This window comes from Pleurodeles waltl, chromosome 7, assembly GCF_031143425.1.
Source record: "Pleurodeles waltl isolate 20211129_DDA chromosome 7, aPleWal1.hap1.20221129, whole genome shotgun sequence".
Taxonomy (NCBI): Eukaryota; Metazoa; Chordata; class Amphibia; order Caudata; family Salamandridae; genus Pleurodeles; species Pleurodeles waltl.
This window is the reverse complement of record NC_090446.1, coordinates 299,280,865-299,301,121: the sequence shown is the minus strand read 5'-3', so window position 1 is coordinate 299,301,121 and position 20,257 is coordinate 299,280,865. Positions and strand designations below refer to the sequence as shown.

Sequence of the window (20,257 nt, the reverse complement as noted above, 5' to 3'; positions counted from 1 at the left end):
TTTTATTGCACCCCTTAACGCCCCCCTTACGCCACCATGTGTGCACCATGGCGGTAGATAGGAAACTAGCGTATTTTTTTTTTACGCTAGTTCGGAGCTACTTCCTCATGTACGTTTCCACTTCTTGTCATCATCACACTGAGCGTGTCAGTGGCCACTGGATCACGCATATCTACCATTTACGTTTCAAAATATCCTTGTCAGAATATCAACTGACGTAAATATTGTCTCCTAAACATTATCTGCAACATTGTGCCTATTTGGATTTGATCTAGAAACCTACAATTGGACAATGTTTTAGTAAACAACATTTAAGTTAGAATGTTTATGTATGGTAGTGTTTCTGTATAAGATATTCTGGCAACATTCTGGCAGCACTTGTTTAATTTGATTTAGCATTGCTTTACACAGGCAGCTTGTAAGTCTTTCCTCCTGTACAAACATGCTCTACATATCGCTGGTAAAAGGTACCTGACCTGTTATTGTGTTCACTGCAGAACATCAGTCTTATAAAAACAATCTTCCTCGTTTTTCTCTAATTTCAGGTGAACATCAGCCGTCAAAATGTCCAGCAAGAAGACCAAAGCGAAGACCAGCAAGAAGCGGCCCCAGCGTGCCACTTCCAATGTCTTTGCCATGTTTGACCAATCCCAGATCCAGGAATTCAAGGAAGCTTTCAATATGATCGACCAAAACCGGGATGGGTTCATAGATAAAGAAGATCTGCATGACATGCTGGCATCCCTAGGTATGTTGGACTGTGGGAGTGCACACTTGGAGCAGACACATGAGGCGTGCTCAGTATTAACACTGAGAGCTACTTGCAATCCTAACCAAAAAGAGATGCACATACAGCTGTCCACCACACCCCTACACACAGAGCTACCCACCAAGCACACCCAAAGCTGCCATCAAAAACACAGGGCCACATAAGCAGAGCTACCCAGTAACTACAAACGTATAGTACCCTTAAATTCACAGTGTTAGCTGCAAACACAAGCCACAGACACACACAGCTCCCCGCCAATCGCAGACAGACTCAGACAACCACACAATAATAACTATCAAACAAACAGAAACATAACCACGGGCACAGCTTGATCTAGTGACTAGTAAACAAGCAAGCACAGCCTCACCATCACCCTACTAAGCAAGATATAGAGCTAGGTATTAATCACACATCAAGTGCCACACATCCGCGGGTCTTCTGTCCAGAAAGCCGAGATATAAAACCGGTGAGTCATACAAAAAGCTAACGATCAGGGTTTCCCTGTGTGATCTCTGAGCAGACAGATGCCAGGATGAGAGAGGGTTTGCGTGCACGTACACTCTCACTCGCTCTCTCTCTCTTTCTCTATCCATCTCTCTCTCGCTTATCTACACCTACCAGCAATGCATATGGAGCTCCCTGAGAATCACACATGGGCCAACTCACAGAACTACTGAACAACCACAAACACACGACTATTGTAGGAAGTTGGCTCTGTATGTGCTATTTCAAAGTAAGGAATAGCATGCACAGAGTCCAAGGGTTCCCCTTAGAGGTAAAATAGTGGTAAAAATAGATAATACTAATGCTCTATTTTGTGGTAGTGTGGTCGAGCAGTAGGCTTATCCAAGGAGTAGTGTTAAGCATTTGTTGTACATACACATAGACAATAAATGAGGTACACACACTCAGAGACAAATCCAGCCAATAGGTTTTTGTATAGAAAAATATCTTTTCTTAGTTTATTTTAAGAACCACAGGTTCAAATTCTACATGTAATATCTCATTCGAAAGGTATTGCAGGTAAGTACTTTAGGAACTTTAAATCATTTCAATTGCATGTATACTTTTCAAGTTATTGACAAATAGCTACTTTAAAAGTGGACACAGTGCAATTTTCACAGTTCCTGGGGGAGGTAAGTTTTTGTTAGTTTTACCAGGTAAGTAAGACACTTACAGGGTTCAGTTCTTGGTCCAAAGTAGCCCACCGTTGGGGGTTCAGAGCAACCCCAAAGTCACCACACCAGCAGCTCAGGGCCGGTCAGGTGCAGAGTTCAAAGTGGTGCCCAAAACGCATAGGCTTCAATGGAGAAGGGGGTGCCCCGGTTCCAGTCTGCCAGCAGGTAAGTACCCGCGTCTTCGGAGGGCAGACCAGGGGGGTTTTGTAGGGCACCGGGGGGGACACAAGCCCACACAGGAATTTCACCCTCAGCGGCGCGGGGGCAGCCAGGTGCAGTGTAGAAACAAGCGTCGGGTTTGTAGTGTTAGTCTATGGGAGATCTCGGGATCTCTTCAGCGCTGCAGGCAGGCAAGGGGGGGGTTCCTCGGGGAAACCTCCACTTGGGCAAGGGAGAGGGACTCCTGGGGGTCACTTCTCCAGTGAAAGTCCGGTCCTTCAGGTCCTGGGGGCTGCGGGTGCAGGGTCTCTCCCAGGCGTCGGGTTTTGGGATTCAAAGAGTCGCGGTCAGGGGAAGCCTCGGGATTCCCTCTGCAGGCGGCGCTGTGGGGGCTCAGGGGGGACAGGTTTTGGTACTCACAGTATCAGAGTAGTCCTGGGGTCCCTCCTGAGGTGTTGGATCTCCACCAGCCGAGTCGGGGTCGCCGGGTGCAGTGTTGCAAGTCTCACGCTTCTTGCGGGGAGCTTGCAGGGTTCTTTCAAGGCTGCTGGAAACAAAGTTGCAGCCTTTCTTGGAGCAGGTCCGCTGTCCTCGGGAGTTTCTTGTCTTTTCGAAGCAGGGGCAGTCCTCAGAGGATGTCGAGGTCGCTGGTCCCTTTGGAAGGCGTCGCTGGAGCAGGATCTTTGGAAGGCAGGAGACAGGCCGGTGAGTTTCTGGAGCCAAGGCAGTTGTCGTCTTCTGGTCTTCCTCTGCAGGGGTTTTCAGCTAGGCAGTCCTTCTTCTTGTAGTTGCAGGAATCTAATTTTCTAGGGTTCAGGGTAGCCCTTAAATACTAAATTTAAGGGCGTGTTTAGGTCTGGGGGGTTAGTAGCCAATGGCTACTAGCCCTGAGGGTGGGTACACCCTCTTTGTGCCTCCTCCCAAGGGGAGGGGGTCACAATCCTAACCCTATTGGGGGAATCCTCCATCTGCAAGATGGAGGATTTCTAAAAGTCAGAGTCACCTCAGCTCAGGACACCTTAGGGGCTGTCCTGACTGGCCAGTGACTCCTCCTTGTTGCTTTCTTTGTTCCCTCCAGCCTTGCCGCCAAAAGTGGGGGCCGTGGCCGGAGGGGGCGGGTAACTCCACTAAGCTGGAGTGCCCTGCTGGGCTGTGACAAAGGGGTGAGCCTTTGAGGCTCACTGCCAGGTGTCACAGCTCCTGCCTGGGGGAGGTGTTAGCATCTCCACCCAGTGCAGGCTTTGTTACTGGCCTCAGAGTGACAAAGGCACTCTCCCCATGGGGCCAGCAACATGTCTCTGGTGTGGCAGGCTGCTGGAACTAGTCAGCCTACACAGACAGTCGGTTAAGTTTCAGGGGGCACCTCTAAGGTGCCCTCTGGGGTGTATTTTGCAATAAAATGTACACTGGCATCAGTGTGCATTTATTGTGCTGAGAAGTTTGATACCAAACTTCCCAGTTTTCAGTGTAGCCATTATGGTGCTGTGGAGTTCGTGTTTGACAGACTCCCAGACCATATACTCTTATGGCTACCCTGCACTTACAATGTCTAAGGTTTTGTTTAGACACTGTAGGGGTACCATGCTCATGCACTGGTACCCTCACCTATGGTATAGTGCACCCTGCCTTAGGGCTGTAAGGCCTGCTAGAGGGGTGTCTTACCTATACTGCATAGGCAGTGAGAGGCTGGCATGGCACCCTGAGGGGAGTGCCATGTCGACTTACTCGTTTTGTCCTCACTAGCACACACAAGCTGGCAAGCAGTGTGTCTGTGCTGAGTGAGAGGTCTCCAGGGTGGCATAAGACATGCTGCAGCCCTTAGAGACCTTCCTTGGCATCAGGGCCCTTGGTACTAGAAGTACCAGTTACAAGGGACTTATCTGGATGCCAGGGTCTGCCAATTGTGGATACAAAAGTACAGGTTAGGGAAAGAACACTGGTGCTGGGGCCTGGTTAGCAGGCCTCAGCACACTTTCAATTGTAAGCATAGCATCAGCAAAGGCAAAAAGTCAGGGGGCAACCATGCCAAGGAGGCATTTCCTTACAACTATCCAACAACCACTTAAACCGAGCTAGCCAATAAAATCAAAAAGCACAGGGCTACCCACCAAACACAGGCAAAAGTGTAGTCATTCTAAGCTACCAACACACTAACACAACGACACACACACGCCCAAAATTACCCACCACACACATGAAGCAACCAGTCTAAACAACAACCACTAACACACACCCAGTTAACTAGCAACTTATGGGGACAGTCTATCAACAAGCAGAGCAACACAGAGCTATCCACTAAGCAAAACAGAGCACAAGACAGAAAATAATATGCATTGCTACCTGGCAAAAATATAAATAGAGCTACACACTAAGCATACACAGAGATACTCTGACTTAGCTACCAACCACATACACACAAATAAACACTACTACACAAACAGAGCTACCCATCAGATAGACGTGTGACACACACAGTAGCTTGCTCACATCAGAAGCAGTAACATAACAAAAATCCATACTACATCACACATAGTCATACTCACCAACCACTTTCTAGCTCAAGCCAACACATTAACCGCTCGTAGTAACACGGACACAGAAACTTATTCACATAACTATACACAAGTATGCACATCAACTATAACAGCAGATGAAACAAAACAAATAAGTCAACATTCATTGTATTAGGCATCAACTGGAGGTACTTCCTCCCACAGCAAAAACCTACAATCACCCAATGGCACATCATCCTATTACATAAACAAACACATTCATTCTCAATCATATTATTCTATGACACAGACATATTAAGCCATAAGCTTAACACTGGCATGAATTAAGTAGTTCACGTTATACATTAGTTCCAGGATTTGCTCAAGGTGCACATACTGTGACCACTCTCATTTGATAGTGTCATTATTCTGATCCAACTAGTCGAGGTAAGGGAATCTGTACTGTTAAGGCAGTACGCCCAACCAGTGCACTTCCAAGGAGTAATGCAGCAGGTCCTTGATTTAGGAGCTCCTATGTGGCTTCTTTCTGAAGGTGATGCCTAAATAATGATGTTCAGTTTCTGTAGAGCTTGATGCTGGTAATTTATTCTGCCTCCGTGCACTCCCAACTTCGCAGTTATATCATCTATGATGCAGTCTGTGCCACTGGTTTAATGGATCCGTCCAGCAACCTCTAGACAGATCGTATCCCCCAAGTAAAGATTACTACCTACTTGACCAGGACTTTATCATCTACGTAGCGGCCTAGCACCCTCAAGTGGCTCCAAGGTGACATGGTAGCATTGTATGAAATACCCAAATAAACAAATTTGCAATTACTCGTAAATAGGGAGGTGCCAAGTTGACTATTTTTTTTCCTGTACACGAAATGCTTGCAAAAAGTAGGAAAAACATGCAGGGTACCTGTAATTTCATGCCAGGGATGCTATTGCAAACTATGGGCCATATTTATAATGCCCCTACCTCTATCTTACATCACATTTGCGTCATTTTTTTAAGCCAATGTGGGATTAATGTGGCATTTCCCAAGCGCCATCGTTACAAAGTGACGCAAAGCAAGCGTTGAACCACTTTGTAAACCCTTGCGCCACATTATGCCTGCACGAGGCATAATGTATGCAAGGGAACGTTCCCACGCAGGGAGGCCCAGAAAAATGGCGCACTGATATTTTCTAGATTTCAATGCGCCATTTTTTTGCATCATTATTAACGCCTTTCTAAGGCAGTCATAAAGATGACGCTTCCATTGAAAACAATGGGCCTCCCTATGCTTTTCTGCATTAGTGCCATAATTTATGTCACTAATCCAGCAAAGTGCCTCATTAGCCCCATAAATGGTGACGCAAGCGCCATGGTGCACCCTATTGTAAATACGGAGCACACATGGTGTCATTAGGAGGATGCAGTGGGGCAATAGAAAAGTGGTGTATCTAGAATGATGCGCCACTTTTCGATAAATATGCCCCTTTTTTACATAAGCACTATATAAGTGTTGCGTCACACATGAGGAAAACATTCTTTTAAAAAATGCTCCTAAGTTACTGGTGTGAAACAGTTTCAGAGTACCCGCGAGAAAAAGCTAAGTGGGACATGCAGTTGAGTATGAAATGCTTGTGAGAAATGTGATCAAAATGTTTTATGGAACTCACAAGAAAGCTAAGCTTAGCAAGATTCGCACTAGCATACAAAATGCTCACAAGCTACTGGCACCAACTAACACTTGCAAGAGAAATCTACAGACAGGTGGGGGATCCCCCGCAAAGTAATGGAGTTAAGGCACAAGAGACATGAGGTCCTTGCTCCAGAACTAAATCCTGTCCATCCCCAAAATATGAGCCTGAGACCTACTTACTACCGGTTGGATAGAACAAAAACAATTATCGGGCTGCACTTACTTGCAAAACATTAAAATGATAAAAACAGCCTTTACATTCAGATAAAGTTCATCAATAGGTACATTCAATTTTTAGTGAAAATCTTCCCTAGAGTCATGGTTGACCTAGATGGCCCTTCCAACATCAGTCAATCATCTTGGGGGCCCGTATGGCAACTCCCAGGGCCCCTAGGTGTATCTTCATTCAGGATGAACTCACCCACTCTCAAATACCAAAGAAGCTTGGTCCACCCAGTAAGCTAATAACGCCATGCCACAGCCAGCTCGATAAAGCCCCATCTTTTGTCACTCTTTGGGAAGTGGGCCTTGGCATACGGGCCCTAACTCAGTCCACTGAAACAAGCACCATCTCCCCACTTTCCCAGGGCAGTGCTATACATTACCATCAAAGTGCTGGGGACAGTCGCGCCCACCCTCACCTCTCCTAATCTGAAAGAACAAGAAGGAAATGTTAGCGACCCACCCAGATTAAGTGGTGGATCTCTACGGGTGCTGGTACCTACACTTCTATAATGCCACTTCAAGCATTGATTTAAAGTAATGTTTACAAGGGGGAAAAATACCGGCTCTGTGATTTTCCTAGTTTTTGGACCGGCCCGGACATTGAAATATTGGTCATGCCGGTAAGAACCGGCCAGGTGGCAGCCTTATCCACTCTAGGTAATAATTTGAGGTCGTTGTTGACTACTTGCAACTAGTGCATGAAATGGAAAAACACAAGTGCAGTTACCAGAGTACCTGTTTGTTTCTGAGAAGTGCCAGTACTCTCCCTCTCAAAATAAAAAAGTGCTGGTACCCAGTACCGGACAGTACCGGCCCATTTAAAGCACTGCTTGCAACACTAATGCTGGACGACCTAGACCCCGATGCAAAACCGACACCCAGTGAAGGGCCCGTGTTTCCAGTTCTGGGCCTGAAATTGCGGCCTTGGGAAGCCGGCGCCCGACACGCAAGGACGTGTGTGGGGAGGCACCTTCTATATCTGAAAGACCTTGAACCCCACGTCCAGGGGGTCCTCTGTCCTGAGATACAGCTGCTGCATTCCATGTGCCTACCTCATGGGCTTCGAGGCCGGACGAGCAAGGGAGCTTTGGTGTGCCTACACCCTGCCTTCCTCAAGATGCAAATCTGAATCTTAAAGCAAATGTTTAGCAAAGTAGCTATAGGGGCGAATGTCTTTGTTTTTAAAATCTATTTTACAATATAAAGACACTTGTGTTTTTTAATCAGTAATTCTGTTGCGTCAGTCACTCTTTGGCTGCCTTGTGACTGAATTATCTTCAAATTTGAGGGCAACTCCAAAACCCAGGGCAGTATCTGGGGGGTGGGACGGGTGGGGGGGGGGGGATAGTGTGTATTTTGGGTGTTACCTCCCCCGCCCCCTACTAATTGTATTTTCTGATGAATCATTGGGTACAGGTGTTTTCAGTCGGGTATTGTGAGGTATCAGTCGGATTGATTTCACCCTGATTTTTTTAAACAGGCAAACAGAAATGCACATGCACTCTCCCACTCTGTTTTGAAACTCCTCAAAAATGTTGGTTATTTTACAAAATATTGTGTTTTCTCTCATATAGGCCCTCATTTATACTTTTTTAGCGCCGCATTTGCGCCGCATTTTGACGCAAAAATGGTGCAAACTTACAAAATAAAATTGTATTTTGCAAGTGTGCGCCACTTTTGCGTCAAAAAATGACGCAAATGTGGCACTAAAAAGGTATAAATATGGGCCATAGTCTACTAACAATTCGCATTCCTCTGCCTTTCCACTACCCCTTAGGCCCCTCTTATTCACCCTGCTTGTCCTATAATGTGTTTAAAATTATTTACCAGTGTGATTGTTGGGAAAACCCGAAGCTCCCACCCCACCCCCACATCCCGAAATGTTACTGACCAAACCATGACCCTCCCAAAAACATCACGTCTGGCCCTCTCACCATCTGTTTGAACTGTATAAAACTGCTAGGCGCTTTGAGGCGGTTTACTTCCTGTTGGGACCACAGATACCAAGTTTGAATATCGATTTCGCAAGTTTAAAGCATGTGGTGCTATGCTGATTCAATTAGCTGAGCTCTACACCTTTGTTTGGTAATATTGGGAGTGCTTTAGTGAGCGCACTATAGCCTTTGGGTTATCTAAGTAAGTCCTCAATGTTATACTATATGTGTTGCAGTTTTATATGGAACGGAAATGGAATGGATAAAGGAAACAGTCACAGGCTCAGCCCCTCAAACCTGACAAAACCTACGTACTTCCCACAAAGATCCACAGAATTCAAGAATCCCTGTCCTTTCACCAACCCTAACCTTTTACTCTCAATCTCATAATATTCGGTGGCTTTGTAGTTCTTTTCTTTACAAGAGTATCACCTAAAATCCCAATAGCATGCAGAATGATCCGAGGTAAAAGTCAGGACTTTAAAAAAAATGCTGAGGTACAAAGCTTTCCATAAGAGACAGTGACCGTCAGATTGCTCGACAGGCCCGTCCAGCCCTGTGGAGCCCACCGCTGGCCTATCAAGCGCCAACGCCACCTAGTCTTGATTCCATTTCATAACTTTTATTTCCACCACCGAACACTACCTGTCTCTTTCTCTCCCTCTCGCAAATTCTTTTTTCCATCCATCCTTTCACTCTCCATTACTGTTTTCCTATCTCTCTCCTACTTTGTCCCGTTTCTCCTTTTCCCTTTCTTACTCCAGGACAAAGTCTGCTGGTAGAAAATAGTCTTGGGTGAAAAAATGAGTGCCACTGTCCGTCATCTGCAACCACCAGCCCAAAATAAAGACCAATTTAGTGCAATTTCTTGACATTGAATACTGTTGCTTTTTTAGTGGGCAAGAATCATAGAAATTTGGTGACATTAAGGGGCATATTTATAAGCCCTTAGCTCCACCCTGCGCCACATTATGCTAACGTGGCCCACCAAGGCTATAATCCAGGCACCCTATTTACAAAGTGGTGCAATGCATGCATTGCGCCAACTTTGTAACCCTTTGCGCTACATTATTCCCATGCCAGGTATAATGTATACAAAGGGGGTGGTCCCCCATTAAGGGTGGGGGGGAATGGCATAAAGAAATCTAAGATTTCCTCGCATCATTTCGTACGGCAATTTTACCGCCTGATCAGAGATGGGGTTAAATGGGGCTTCCATTATTTGTAATGGGCCCCTATGTATTCTGAAGGAGTAGCGCCAATATTTTGGCGCTACTCCTGCAGAGTACATTAATAGCATCATGAAAAATTACGCTATTGCCCCCTACCCTGCGCCATGGTGCACCATATTTTAAATATGGCGCACACATGGCGGTAGGGGGGGCGCTAAGGGGCGCAGGGAAAGTGGTGCTGTACTTGGTGCAGCGCCACTTTCCATAAATCTGCCCCTACGTTTCAGGTTTTTAAGCACTTTATGGTTTGTACATTTTTTAGCAGATTCACAGTTGCCTGTCTGCTTCCAACTTAGCTGCTGCTCTCCAATAACAAAATTACAAATAGGGGACATTGGTGCTAGAAATGGCCTTGCACTTGTTATAAGTCCACAATGGTACCAAACTTTGAGTCAAGTGTCTTGTGAGCGGCTTGTCAGTGTCTAAATTTCCAGGTGGTGGTGTCAACTAGAGGGCTTGAGGCAGTAGTTAGCTAGCATTAGCCAGTTGTGCGAGGGAAGAGAGATTTCAGTTTGTGGTTCCTTGAAACACAATATCTGCAGAAACATAAGGATTAGGAAGATGGTTACAATACGTTTAGAATTAAGACAACAGCCTCAACTATCAATATAGTTAGCAAAATAGAGCGGCCGACAGAAATCGAATGTTTTAACTTTTGGTTGTTAAAATATCATCCCATTGGGAATTGAGGCAATAATTTTGTAAAGAATATTTGGGGAACCGTATTTCTGTCACACGATGTTGTGCTTACTTAACAATAGTCTGGTACTACACCTTCAGGATTTGTTGAATTGACACCCATAAGTAAGGGCTTGCAGAACAATGCCAGAAGAAGGAGACTACCATCTCTGGGTTAATCGACATTCGTAGTAGAATAGGTCCTAACACATTGATGAGGTTATTACACAGTTCTCAAATATGTGCATGAAATCTTCCACTCTCTCACACGCTCTCCTTTCCCTACCTTGCACTCACCTTCTCTCAGAGCACCTGTTGTATGAGCACCTCTAGATTAGCATGAGTTCCTGAGTAATGAGAAGACAGGTAGGCAACCTAGTATGGAAAGTCTACTGGCATGACAAGCTGTATGGTCTCCATCCTTGCTTCTAATCAAGGTAGAAATCCTCTTCTTTGATTAGATGCAATGTCTGAGTCTCCTTGAGAGGCTCAGACATGGCCAAAGATCCATGGTGGTTCATGGTCTGAAATTATGGAAAAGTCTTAACCTCTCCATTTCCAAAGAGAAGAAGGTTATGTTCAGTTGAGGAAACTCCTAAAAACTGAACTTTTTAAAGTTTAGCGTTTCCTGCTGCGCTGGCACTGTAACAAGCTGCCTAGCGCCAATGCAGGCCTCCTTGCTCCATAGTGCAAGGGTGTCTGCCAAGAGAGGATGCATTGTTTATGTGCAGGAAGGGACACCTTCCTACACATAAATAATCTTTAGCGGCCATTTGTCTCTTCTATGTGTGCTGCAAAATAGAGCACAAATAGAAATACCAAAGTGGCATTTTAAATGATTGATAATATGTATAGGAAAGTGTTCCTTCCTGGACGTAAACAATCGTCCATGGCATTTTGCGTTTTCTATATGTGCTGCAGAATGCAGCACACATAGAAAAAGCAAAAAACGGGGAGGAATAAAGGCATTCCTCCTCGTTTTTCCATGCTAACGCCACACGTGGGGTGGCGTTAGTTTTGGCGCTGCCACAGGTTTACGACAACTTGTAAATCTGAGGCAGCCTCAAAAGCAATGGGTGTTGCGGTGGAATGCCCACTGCAACACCCACTGCATGCCCCTGTGACGCAGAAAACTGCGTCAGAGGGGCCCATTTTTATTGGGAGGCGGAACTCCACAAAAAAGTGGCGTTACACATCCTTGTAAATATGGAGAAATCTTTAATGCCACCGGAGAGTCACGAAAAGTGATGCTCTGGTGGCGCGAGGGGCTCTTGAATATGCCCCTTAATTTTTGGGAAACACTCTTCAATTTTAATGTTTTTTATCATTCCAGAAAGAACAATTCGATTTTGGCCAGGTTTCTGACTCAGTTGTTATTGAATACATCGTGTATGAGCACTTTGATGATACATGTGGTATCTTTCAATTCTAGGACGATATCCTGTTCATGCTGAAAATATTTTAGACATAGCAGGATTATAAAATGTTAAACATCTTAAATCCAGGTAGGATGATTTTGCTCAAGGAAAAATACAACCGGTGCAGCAAAGTGAAGTGATAAGTCCCCAACATTTCAATGCATGGAATCAATCTGCTAAAGAGGATGTTTCCTGTGACATTGGCAGAACTGAGTCTCAGAAACTTTTATGCAAACTTCTACAGGGTTTCGCTATTTTAAGACAGCCTATGAAGCACTTAGGGCCAGATGTATCAAACATTTTTGCGATCACAAAAATGCATTTTGGAATCTATCAAGTCTAATTTGCGATTGGGTAACTTGTTACCGAATCGCAAATTGAATTGCGACTACATACCGATTCAGTATTAGGAAGGGGTGTGTCAAGGGCGTCCCTTCCTAATACCGAATCGCAGAGGTATGTATGAATGTTTTGTGACCCAAATGTGGTCGCAAAACATTTGCATTTTACCACCCATTGAAAGAAGGTGGTAACCCATTCGCAAAAGGAAAGGGGTCCCCAGGGGACCCCTTTCCCTTTGTGATTGCATGAGAAAACGTTTTTTAAGAGCAGGCAGTGGTCCCACGGACCACTGCCTCTTCTTAAAAAATGAAAAAAACAAAACCTTTTCCTTTTTCTTTTTTAAACGCATCCCGTTTTTCTTCAAGGAAAACGGGCTGCATTTAAAAAAAAAAAAAAGATTGCTTTATTGAAAAGCAATCACAGACATGGTGATCTGCTGAGCCCAGCAGGCCACCACCTTCCATGTGGTTGTAGCCATCCGCAAAGAGTCGCAAATTGCGACCTACCTCATTAATATTATTGAGGTAGGTCCATTTGGGAGCCCTTGTGAATCGCTTCCAATTGCAATTACTTAATCGCAATTTGGTAATCGCTCCTGGAAAGAATGATACATCCGGCCCCAAGTGCAGAACGAGTCTTGTTCAAATGGATTGCAAAGAGGCAAGATTGTTGCATTCAATTTAAAGTTGGCATTAGGATACCACCAGGCCTTTGACCTTGTAGATGCCTCTGTGAGTAACTACAACTCCAGCGTTGTACCCCAGTGTGTGAGGATCCTGTAGCTTTATGCTTGAATCCCTATGTGTGAGGACCTAAGCCTGAATCCAGGTGTGTGAAGAGCCCAGGGCTGGAATTATTGCGCTTGAGGAGCCTGTATCTTCAGGCCCTAGGTACTCCACTGGAATTCATGTGAGTGAGGTCTACTGTGCATGAATGTTTCTCCCGCCACAGTTCTGAATGAGTGAGGAGCCCTAGTCCCTGAATCCCAAAGTGTAAAAGCACCTAGCCTTATTCCTGTATATCAGTGGTATTGGACCTGCTTGGGTGAGGCGTATGCTCTTACTTGTGATTTTTTTCTTCTGTCCCTCTCACAGGTAAGAACCCAGCAGACGACTACCTGGAGGGCATGATGAGCGAAGCCCCGGGACCCATCAACTTCACCATGTTCCTGACCATGTTTGGCGAGAAGCTGAATGGCACAGACCCTGAGGATGTGATTCGGAATGCCTTTGCCTGCTTCGATGAAGAAGGAACAGGTAAGGGACGCGCCATAAGGCAGCACAAACCAGACAAGAGTCATCCTAGCGCACATGTACATCTGTGTCTCTCAGACAGTACCAGCCAAGTGTCCCCTACGGAGCTAAGAGAGCAATTATGTATTTTATGGCATTAGTATGCTAACCAGTGTCACCAGAAATCTCCTCCAATGCCTTAAAGTATTTATTAGCAAACGAAAAATGAATGATCTGTGAATCACACTTTCAGTGGGCCAGAATGTTCCACAACACGGCCTGATGGGTTAAGCTGGTGGAGCAGTGGCAAGCATACATTATACACCAGCACTCGGAAGCTTCAAATATAGTTGTTTGGCTGCTTCATTGCTTAAAAAGATACAAGCAGTTGCCTTCGCTGAGATAACGAGGACAAATGAAATGACCCTCAAATAGTAACAAAAATATGAACATATTTCAGCTGAGTAACCTAGTCTGTGTTTTCTTGCCTCAAGAGCCGAGAGGTGGGCACAGCTCAATGGCAGATACGGGCACTTCCTGTAGGCACTGATAATGCGAGCAAACATGGCCGAAGCAAGTTATGCTTATCCTAAATAGGGGTGGGCATAATTTGCGTAATTCTGTGTAGTATAATCACAAGGGATTATCCAAAAATTCTTCCAGATAATGAGAAGAGTAAATCTGAATTTAAAGATACTTTCTGAGTTTCAAAATGCCCACTCATGTCCAAATTGGGCATAAGGATGCATTTTGCGCTAAGTAATATAGCCAAATGCAACAGAACACCAATTTAGCACTTGCTAAATGTGCTCTTGCAGTAGGATTTTTTCCCCTAAAATGACTCTTAATTATGTGGACTCACACAATCATGTAATTATTGGTAATTTCACATAAAACAGTAACACTTGATTATCAAACATACTCCTACTACTCTAGCGTAATTGAAACTCTGCCCAGGCCTATTGCTATTGCTGAAATTTCTATTTCACACCGGCATAAACCAGAACATCTGCAGAAAACCACATTAAAAGTCATTTGACGATGCCATGTGCCACCTGGGAGCTTGACAAAAGTCAGGTTGAATAGTCTTGTAGCATTGGATAGTTCTGACAGCTAATAATTACAGAATTGGAATCACACTAACAAACCTGATCCAGGCTTGTAGGCTATAATTGATCTACAACGCACACAATAAGTAGCCAGCGGCTGAGCAGCACATTCAGGAAGACCTGAATATTCTACTGCATTCACTGGTTTAAACTCGGAACCCCAAAGTACTTAAGTACCCCAAACCAGACATTTCTAACTGAAGCACAGAAACATAGACATACTTTACTTGAAGGCAGAAAAAGAGCAGCTGTAGCTCAGTCAGAACTGGAGCATTGTTAAACAAGGGGCTGTGCTTCTTCTAGAGGTGCCAGAAAGACCATCGAAGATGAGGAATGCATTGCAAGGGTAAGTACCAAAACACGCCATGTTCCATCACATCACACTCCCCATTCTAGTACTCCATTAAATGGAAGTGATTTACTATGGCAAAACCCGTTTATTCAGAAGCACGCCTATTTATCATATGGGGAACAGTTCCTTCTAACAAATGGTGAGAGTTTGCAGCTTAATTAATTTTCATTGTTCGCAATGCCTTCTGGAAAGCTCCTTCCATTGCCCCGTTTTTGCTTGATACAGTGTCTCCAGTGCATGTGCACTAAGTGAGTGCACACCTGGCAGAGGAAGCCTGCCCTATAATGAGACATGTCGATTTCAAGTGAGGCTGGTGGCCTCAAAAGGCCGAAAGAATGCAATAGTTATATTACATTAAGACATCAGCCGGTTATTAGACTTATTTAGATTTCCTTGTCATAAAGTCCACCTCAGGATCCTACTCTTGTAATGAAGATCTAAGACCCACCTTGTATGCCACACACTTGGAACTAACCTAGTGTAAGCTTTTTGCTCCCATGCATCAATGTCAGGTTTTATGGTATGACTTTGCCAAACAATAAAAAATACAAATAAAAAAATATATAAAGTAATGGTGAAACAAACAGGCTGGACTACTGAACTGTCTTTTTGTTTGTGAGGGCTATTCATTGCCTTGCTTCCTTTCCTTTGGTCGAACTCCATCCACCTGAGCAGTAAGCCGATTAACATTTCCTCCATCATGGGTGAATTAAATCAAAACCTCAAAAATTCAAACTGAACTTTCTTGTGCCGCCCATTTGTTCAAATGATGCTATTGATAACAACAGAGAATATTCATATAGCACCACAACAACCAGGTGTGTGGTGTCCTCCCGATTGTACATTGATTCCGGAAAAGGTTTCAAAAGCTACCAAGATATCTTACAGCACGATACACTCCTGAATGAGAGAGCCCTTGTTTATAATCATTGAGCTAGTTAGACTATAGCACACATCGAAAACCAAAATACCCTTGGAAAGTCATCCTCAAGGTCTCCCACGTTGGTATGGCTAATGCTAGTAGCCATCTTGTGATGTAGCCACACGTGTTCTCATGATATCTCTGGTTCCTTGTTGTGTAGTGAATGGACAGCAAGGGGTGTTTTTGTCTTTGCTTTTCTACTCCCCTTCTTGATTTGGTCACTCACCTCAATGTTGCTCCTTCACAAGCACACAGCTCAAATCGCTGTTCCTTGTGCAGTTATTTGTGTTCCTCAAGAAGAAGAGTCTTTCGGTCTCCGTTTCTTTTCTCAGCTAAAGTTTGATAAGTCAAATTTGAGAAAGAAGAAATAATATAAATATAGATACGTTCAAAGTTCTAAAAAATTTCTCTGCCTACTCTTAACATAACCCCTATCAAGTATACACGTGGCAGACATTAAAAGTTCCAGAAATGTTGTGCCAGGGTCAAGAATTGTGAAGTTTTGAAACTGCAATGAAGAATACTTTACAGGTACAGAATCTTGAGTTATCTCAGGTTGAGAGCACCACTGGCAAATATGGTCTGTTTTTGGATGTTGCATGCATATTAAAGATCTGTGCAAATATCTTGTAAAAGAATCCTCTGGCATCCGTTTATTGCCACGTATTATATAGGGAGAGATCAAAGCAGTCCCAAAAATAGTTTTCTTTTGTGATGAACCCTTGTTACGGTAACACCACATAAAGGATTGGAAAAGCTGTTTGATTTCCTTACTGCAGAGTATATATTTTGATAGATTTTCAGTTTGTGGATGATGAGACTTTAATCTAATAGAAACTAGACAACTGCAAAGAATGTATTCATCTTGAATAAGCTTTCTACTCTACCTCTCACGTACATACTTTTGCACACACTTTTCCTTGTTTCTTTTATTTACTTTTCTGCCTCCTAGTTCCACACTCTTCTTCATTTCTTCCAGTTTTCTCTAACATTTCTAAATTCACCAATGACTTCTCTCAACTTTTACTAAGCATCCTTTTGCTCACACTCACCTTGAAACTTTAGGACAATTGCCCTGCGCATTTTGATGTGTTGTTGCTCCTATCTCTTTACTCTCTTCTGCCTCATTGGTCACATTCTTTCTCGGTTGCTTGCTCTTTCTTGACAGTTTCTCTCTCTCATTGATGCACTGGTTTGAATTTAGGTGTAATCCATGAAGACCACCTCCGGGAGCTGCTCACTACCATGGGCGACCGCTTCACAGACGAGGAGGTGGATGAGATGTACCGGGAGGCACCCATTGACAAGAAGGGCAACTTCAATTATGTGGAGTTCACACGTATCCTGAAGCATGGCGCCAAGGACAAGGATGACTAGAGGAAGCAAGAAGCAGCTAAAGATGAGGGGAAGGAGATGTGTGCCCTTCTCAATGCCCCATCCAATCTTCTTTATCATTTTAGAGTTTGCTCCTTGGAACAACAAGTGAAGCTCAACTGTTGACCAACCACACCCTATGCTGCTCCTTATGTGCTGATCAGTCACACTCAGGCACCATTCAGACTATTTAAAAGACATCTGCTGACTATTCACTCTCTTTGTGTCCCCCAGCACCAGCCAATCAGACCATGTATAAGACCCTGTTCTCTGATTAATTTCACTGTCAACAACCCCAGAGATACTCTAACTTCATCTATGTCCAAATTAATCTTACGTACTGACTGGTATCTTTCTGTGTTGTCTAGCGTGTTTCTGCCATACCATATGTAATGTCTCATACTTTTCTATTAATGTAAACGAGCACACATTCCTTCTTCCATTGTCTAGTTGCACACTTGACCTCCCCTAATGCACTGACCAGTCACAACTTAGAGCTCTCCTCTTGCACTGGCTGATCACTCTCTTTGCTGCTATTCTCACACTGGAGGTTGCTCTGCGGGTCAGACACACCCAGTGCATCCTCTAAGGCACTGACCAGTCATGCCATGTACATCCCCACAGACACTGGTGGAGGAGATCAACATACCCCCTGCATAAGCTCCAGTTTCCATTCAGAATGCTGATACCAAGAGCTCCATTGAGTTATGAGTCACACCAGCTGCTAAGGGAGAAAACATTAATTGAATATGGTGTCATGGTGTCCACTAGTCATTGTTTTGTGGGTGGGATGATCACCTCTGTGCTTTCACCAATGATGACTAGTATTTAAACCATACCAATGATTTTGTCCCATCAAGAACCAGTGCTGGGCATAGAAAGAAAGTTGACACAGGAAGCCACAGAAACAGTGGACAATCCAATCATGGCCAAGACAAGTATCATTGAGACATGACTGCTTGTGGCACCATGGGAACTATTTCTTATGCTGCACTTAACCAGCCCGAATCTGTTTCACATCGTACTGATACCTGTCCCGAGCTGTTACCACAACTGCAGCTTTACAAAGTGACCACTGTCCTGATTATGTCCAACCACAATAGTACACCAATAACCTAAGGAACAGAAGGAGGGGTGCCTCTTGGTGGAGTGCCTTGTCTGACTTACTTATACTAAGCGCTCGTCAGAGGTGAACACTTCAGATAACGACAATCAAATGGAACCTGATGTGGCTTAGTCATTTCCTTCAACACCGGTCCTCCCCATTTAACACTTCTCTCGTATAATGGCACCTACAATCCTCAACCTTGAATACCATGGGCAATGAAAAGCATAGCACTCTTTGTCCAGTCCAACTCATTTGTTGGCCCGTTCTGGCAGCACATCTAGCACTCCAGAGATAAAATAGTCTGTGTTCCATGTGATTTGTTTTGCAGAATTAGGCCAATCTTACTCCTTTTCCAACCATTCTAGGGTTAGAAAATGGCCTTCTCTCCTCTATATCTTTCTGACACAGCACAGGCCTTTATACTCTGGCCTCCCTTGTCAGACAGAGGTGAGAATTCCTTCCCTCAGCATGCCCTGCTGGGTTTTTACTGCAATGAGCATCTTTCTATGATATGGTTGGGTTCTATTTTCTAAAGCACATATGTAGCCCTGGTTTCTTCCCACCTTTCATAAACACTTACAAGCAACTCTCTGATGTAACAATCTCCATCCTTACATGATGGCCTGATACTCCTCGCTGGCACAGTCTGATTACCCTCCTCCGAAAACCCCCTTGATGAGGTGCACCCCCATTCCCTTCCCCTGCACTTCACCACACCATTCTGAGCATCTTCTTGAACCAGAGTACATTCCCTATTACTCTAAATATCAACTAATATGTTCAGGCTGTTTTACCTTCTCCCTAGAGCACCATCCTGGTTCAGTCTCTATGTTCTCCTTTTCTGAAGCTCCTGCTTAGCTCCATCCTGGTTCATAAGCCTCTTTTTTCCGAGCACCCCATTGCATGGGGTATGAAGATCTTCCTGAGTTCCACTGAATCAGGGGTTTTGTTTCTACCCATCATGAACATCTATAGAATAGCTCAAACTTCACTGTGTACGACTGCTCTGGATTTAGAATCTGGTTTTAATAACATTATGGATGCCATCATTGATTTTGTTGAATCCCTGTGCTCTCTCTACCCAAAGGTGTCCTTGGACTGTCTCGCACCTAAACCATGTGTCACTAAGTGGTATTGTTGGAACAGAGTACTGTTTAAATAAAGAAAGAAACTTGTGAAATATCTTCATCTCTAGCTTTCATTCCGTATGTGAGACTATAAAGAAGAGTTCAAATCTTCAAACAAAAGACTTCCCTTTAATGTCAGAAGAAGAATGAAGACCTGAATTCCATTTGGGGCTTTCCATCTAAATGACAAAATGGTGTGCTCCTTGTCAGATCAATGTGGCTAATATTTGGTGGTAAATACATAACTGGGCATTTACATGATCACTAGAAGAGAAAGCGCTGGTGGAGAGGTGCAGTCAGTCTCCAAGGGACATACATATTGACATTGTTGTGACATTGTTGATCTGACACTGCCAACATCTTTGTGCTTTCCCCGAAAGGCTTTGCCTATTGTTGGGGGCCATTAGGGATGCTAATCAACCCAATGCCTTGTTGGACAACTTATAAAACATCCTTGCCAGTCTTTTATTCAGTAACAATAAGCAGCTACAGCTAAACCTCATAAACTCAAAATAAACCTAAATGACACAATACACATTACAGATAATTCAGACCTGCCCACAGCACTAATCCATGCAACAGATCAACAGTACACACTGTAACAACATAGAGAACTCCACAATACACATCCCAACACTTCACCAAATATCTTCAAACACCACACAATGCCCCACTGCACAAACGAATCACCATGATATTCCTTTATTTCATTACATGCTGCAAGCAACACGCTCCCACACACACATATCAAGCAACTCTTCAGTACAACAGCACAAAGAAATTAGTAGCGTTACACAAAATCATGAGTCCTCATAGTGGAGGAGACTATGTTAAACATTACTCCAGAGGCAACCCAGTAAATAGGACATACCGCAATAGCTATTAGAATGCTGCACAGCACACCTGTACAGCC

General features: G+C 44.1%; 1 protein-coding gene across 1 annotated transcript in view; it reads left to right on the top strand.

Annotated features, from left to right (window-relative positions):
* The window catches only part of MYL9 (myosin light chain 9), a 63,480-nt gene extending 44,081 nt beyond the window's left edge, over nt 1-19,399 (top strand). Inside the window, exons 2-4 of the mRNA XM_069243722.1 lie at nt 546-748; nt 13,215-13,376; nt 16,940-19,399. Coding sequence (XP_069099823.1) covers nt 565-748; nt 13,215-13,376; nt 16,940-17,112 — 519 coding nt within the window. The 5' untranslated portion in view covers nt 546-564 and the 3' untranslated portion in view covers nt 17,113-19,399. The remainder of the gene's footprint in view (nt 1-545; nt 749-13,214; nt 13,377-16,939) is intronic.
* The last annotated feature ends 858 nt before the right edge of the window (nt 19,400-20,257 follow it).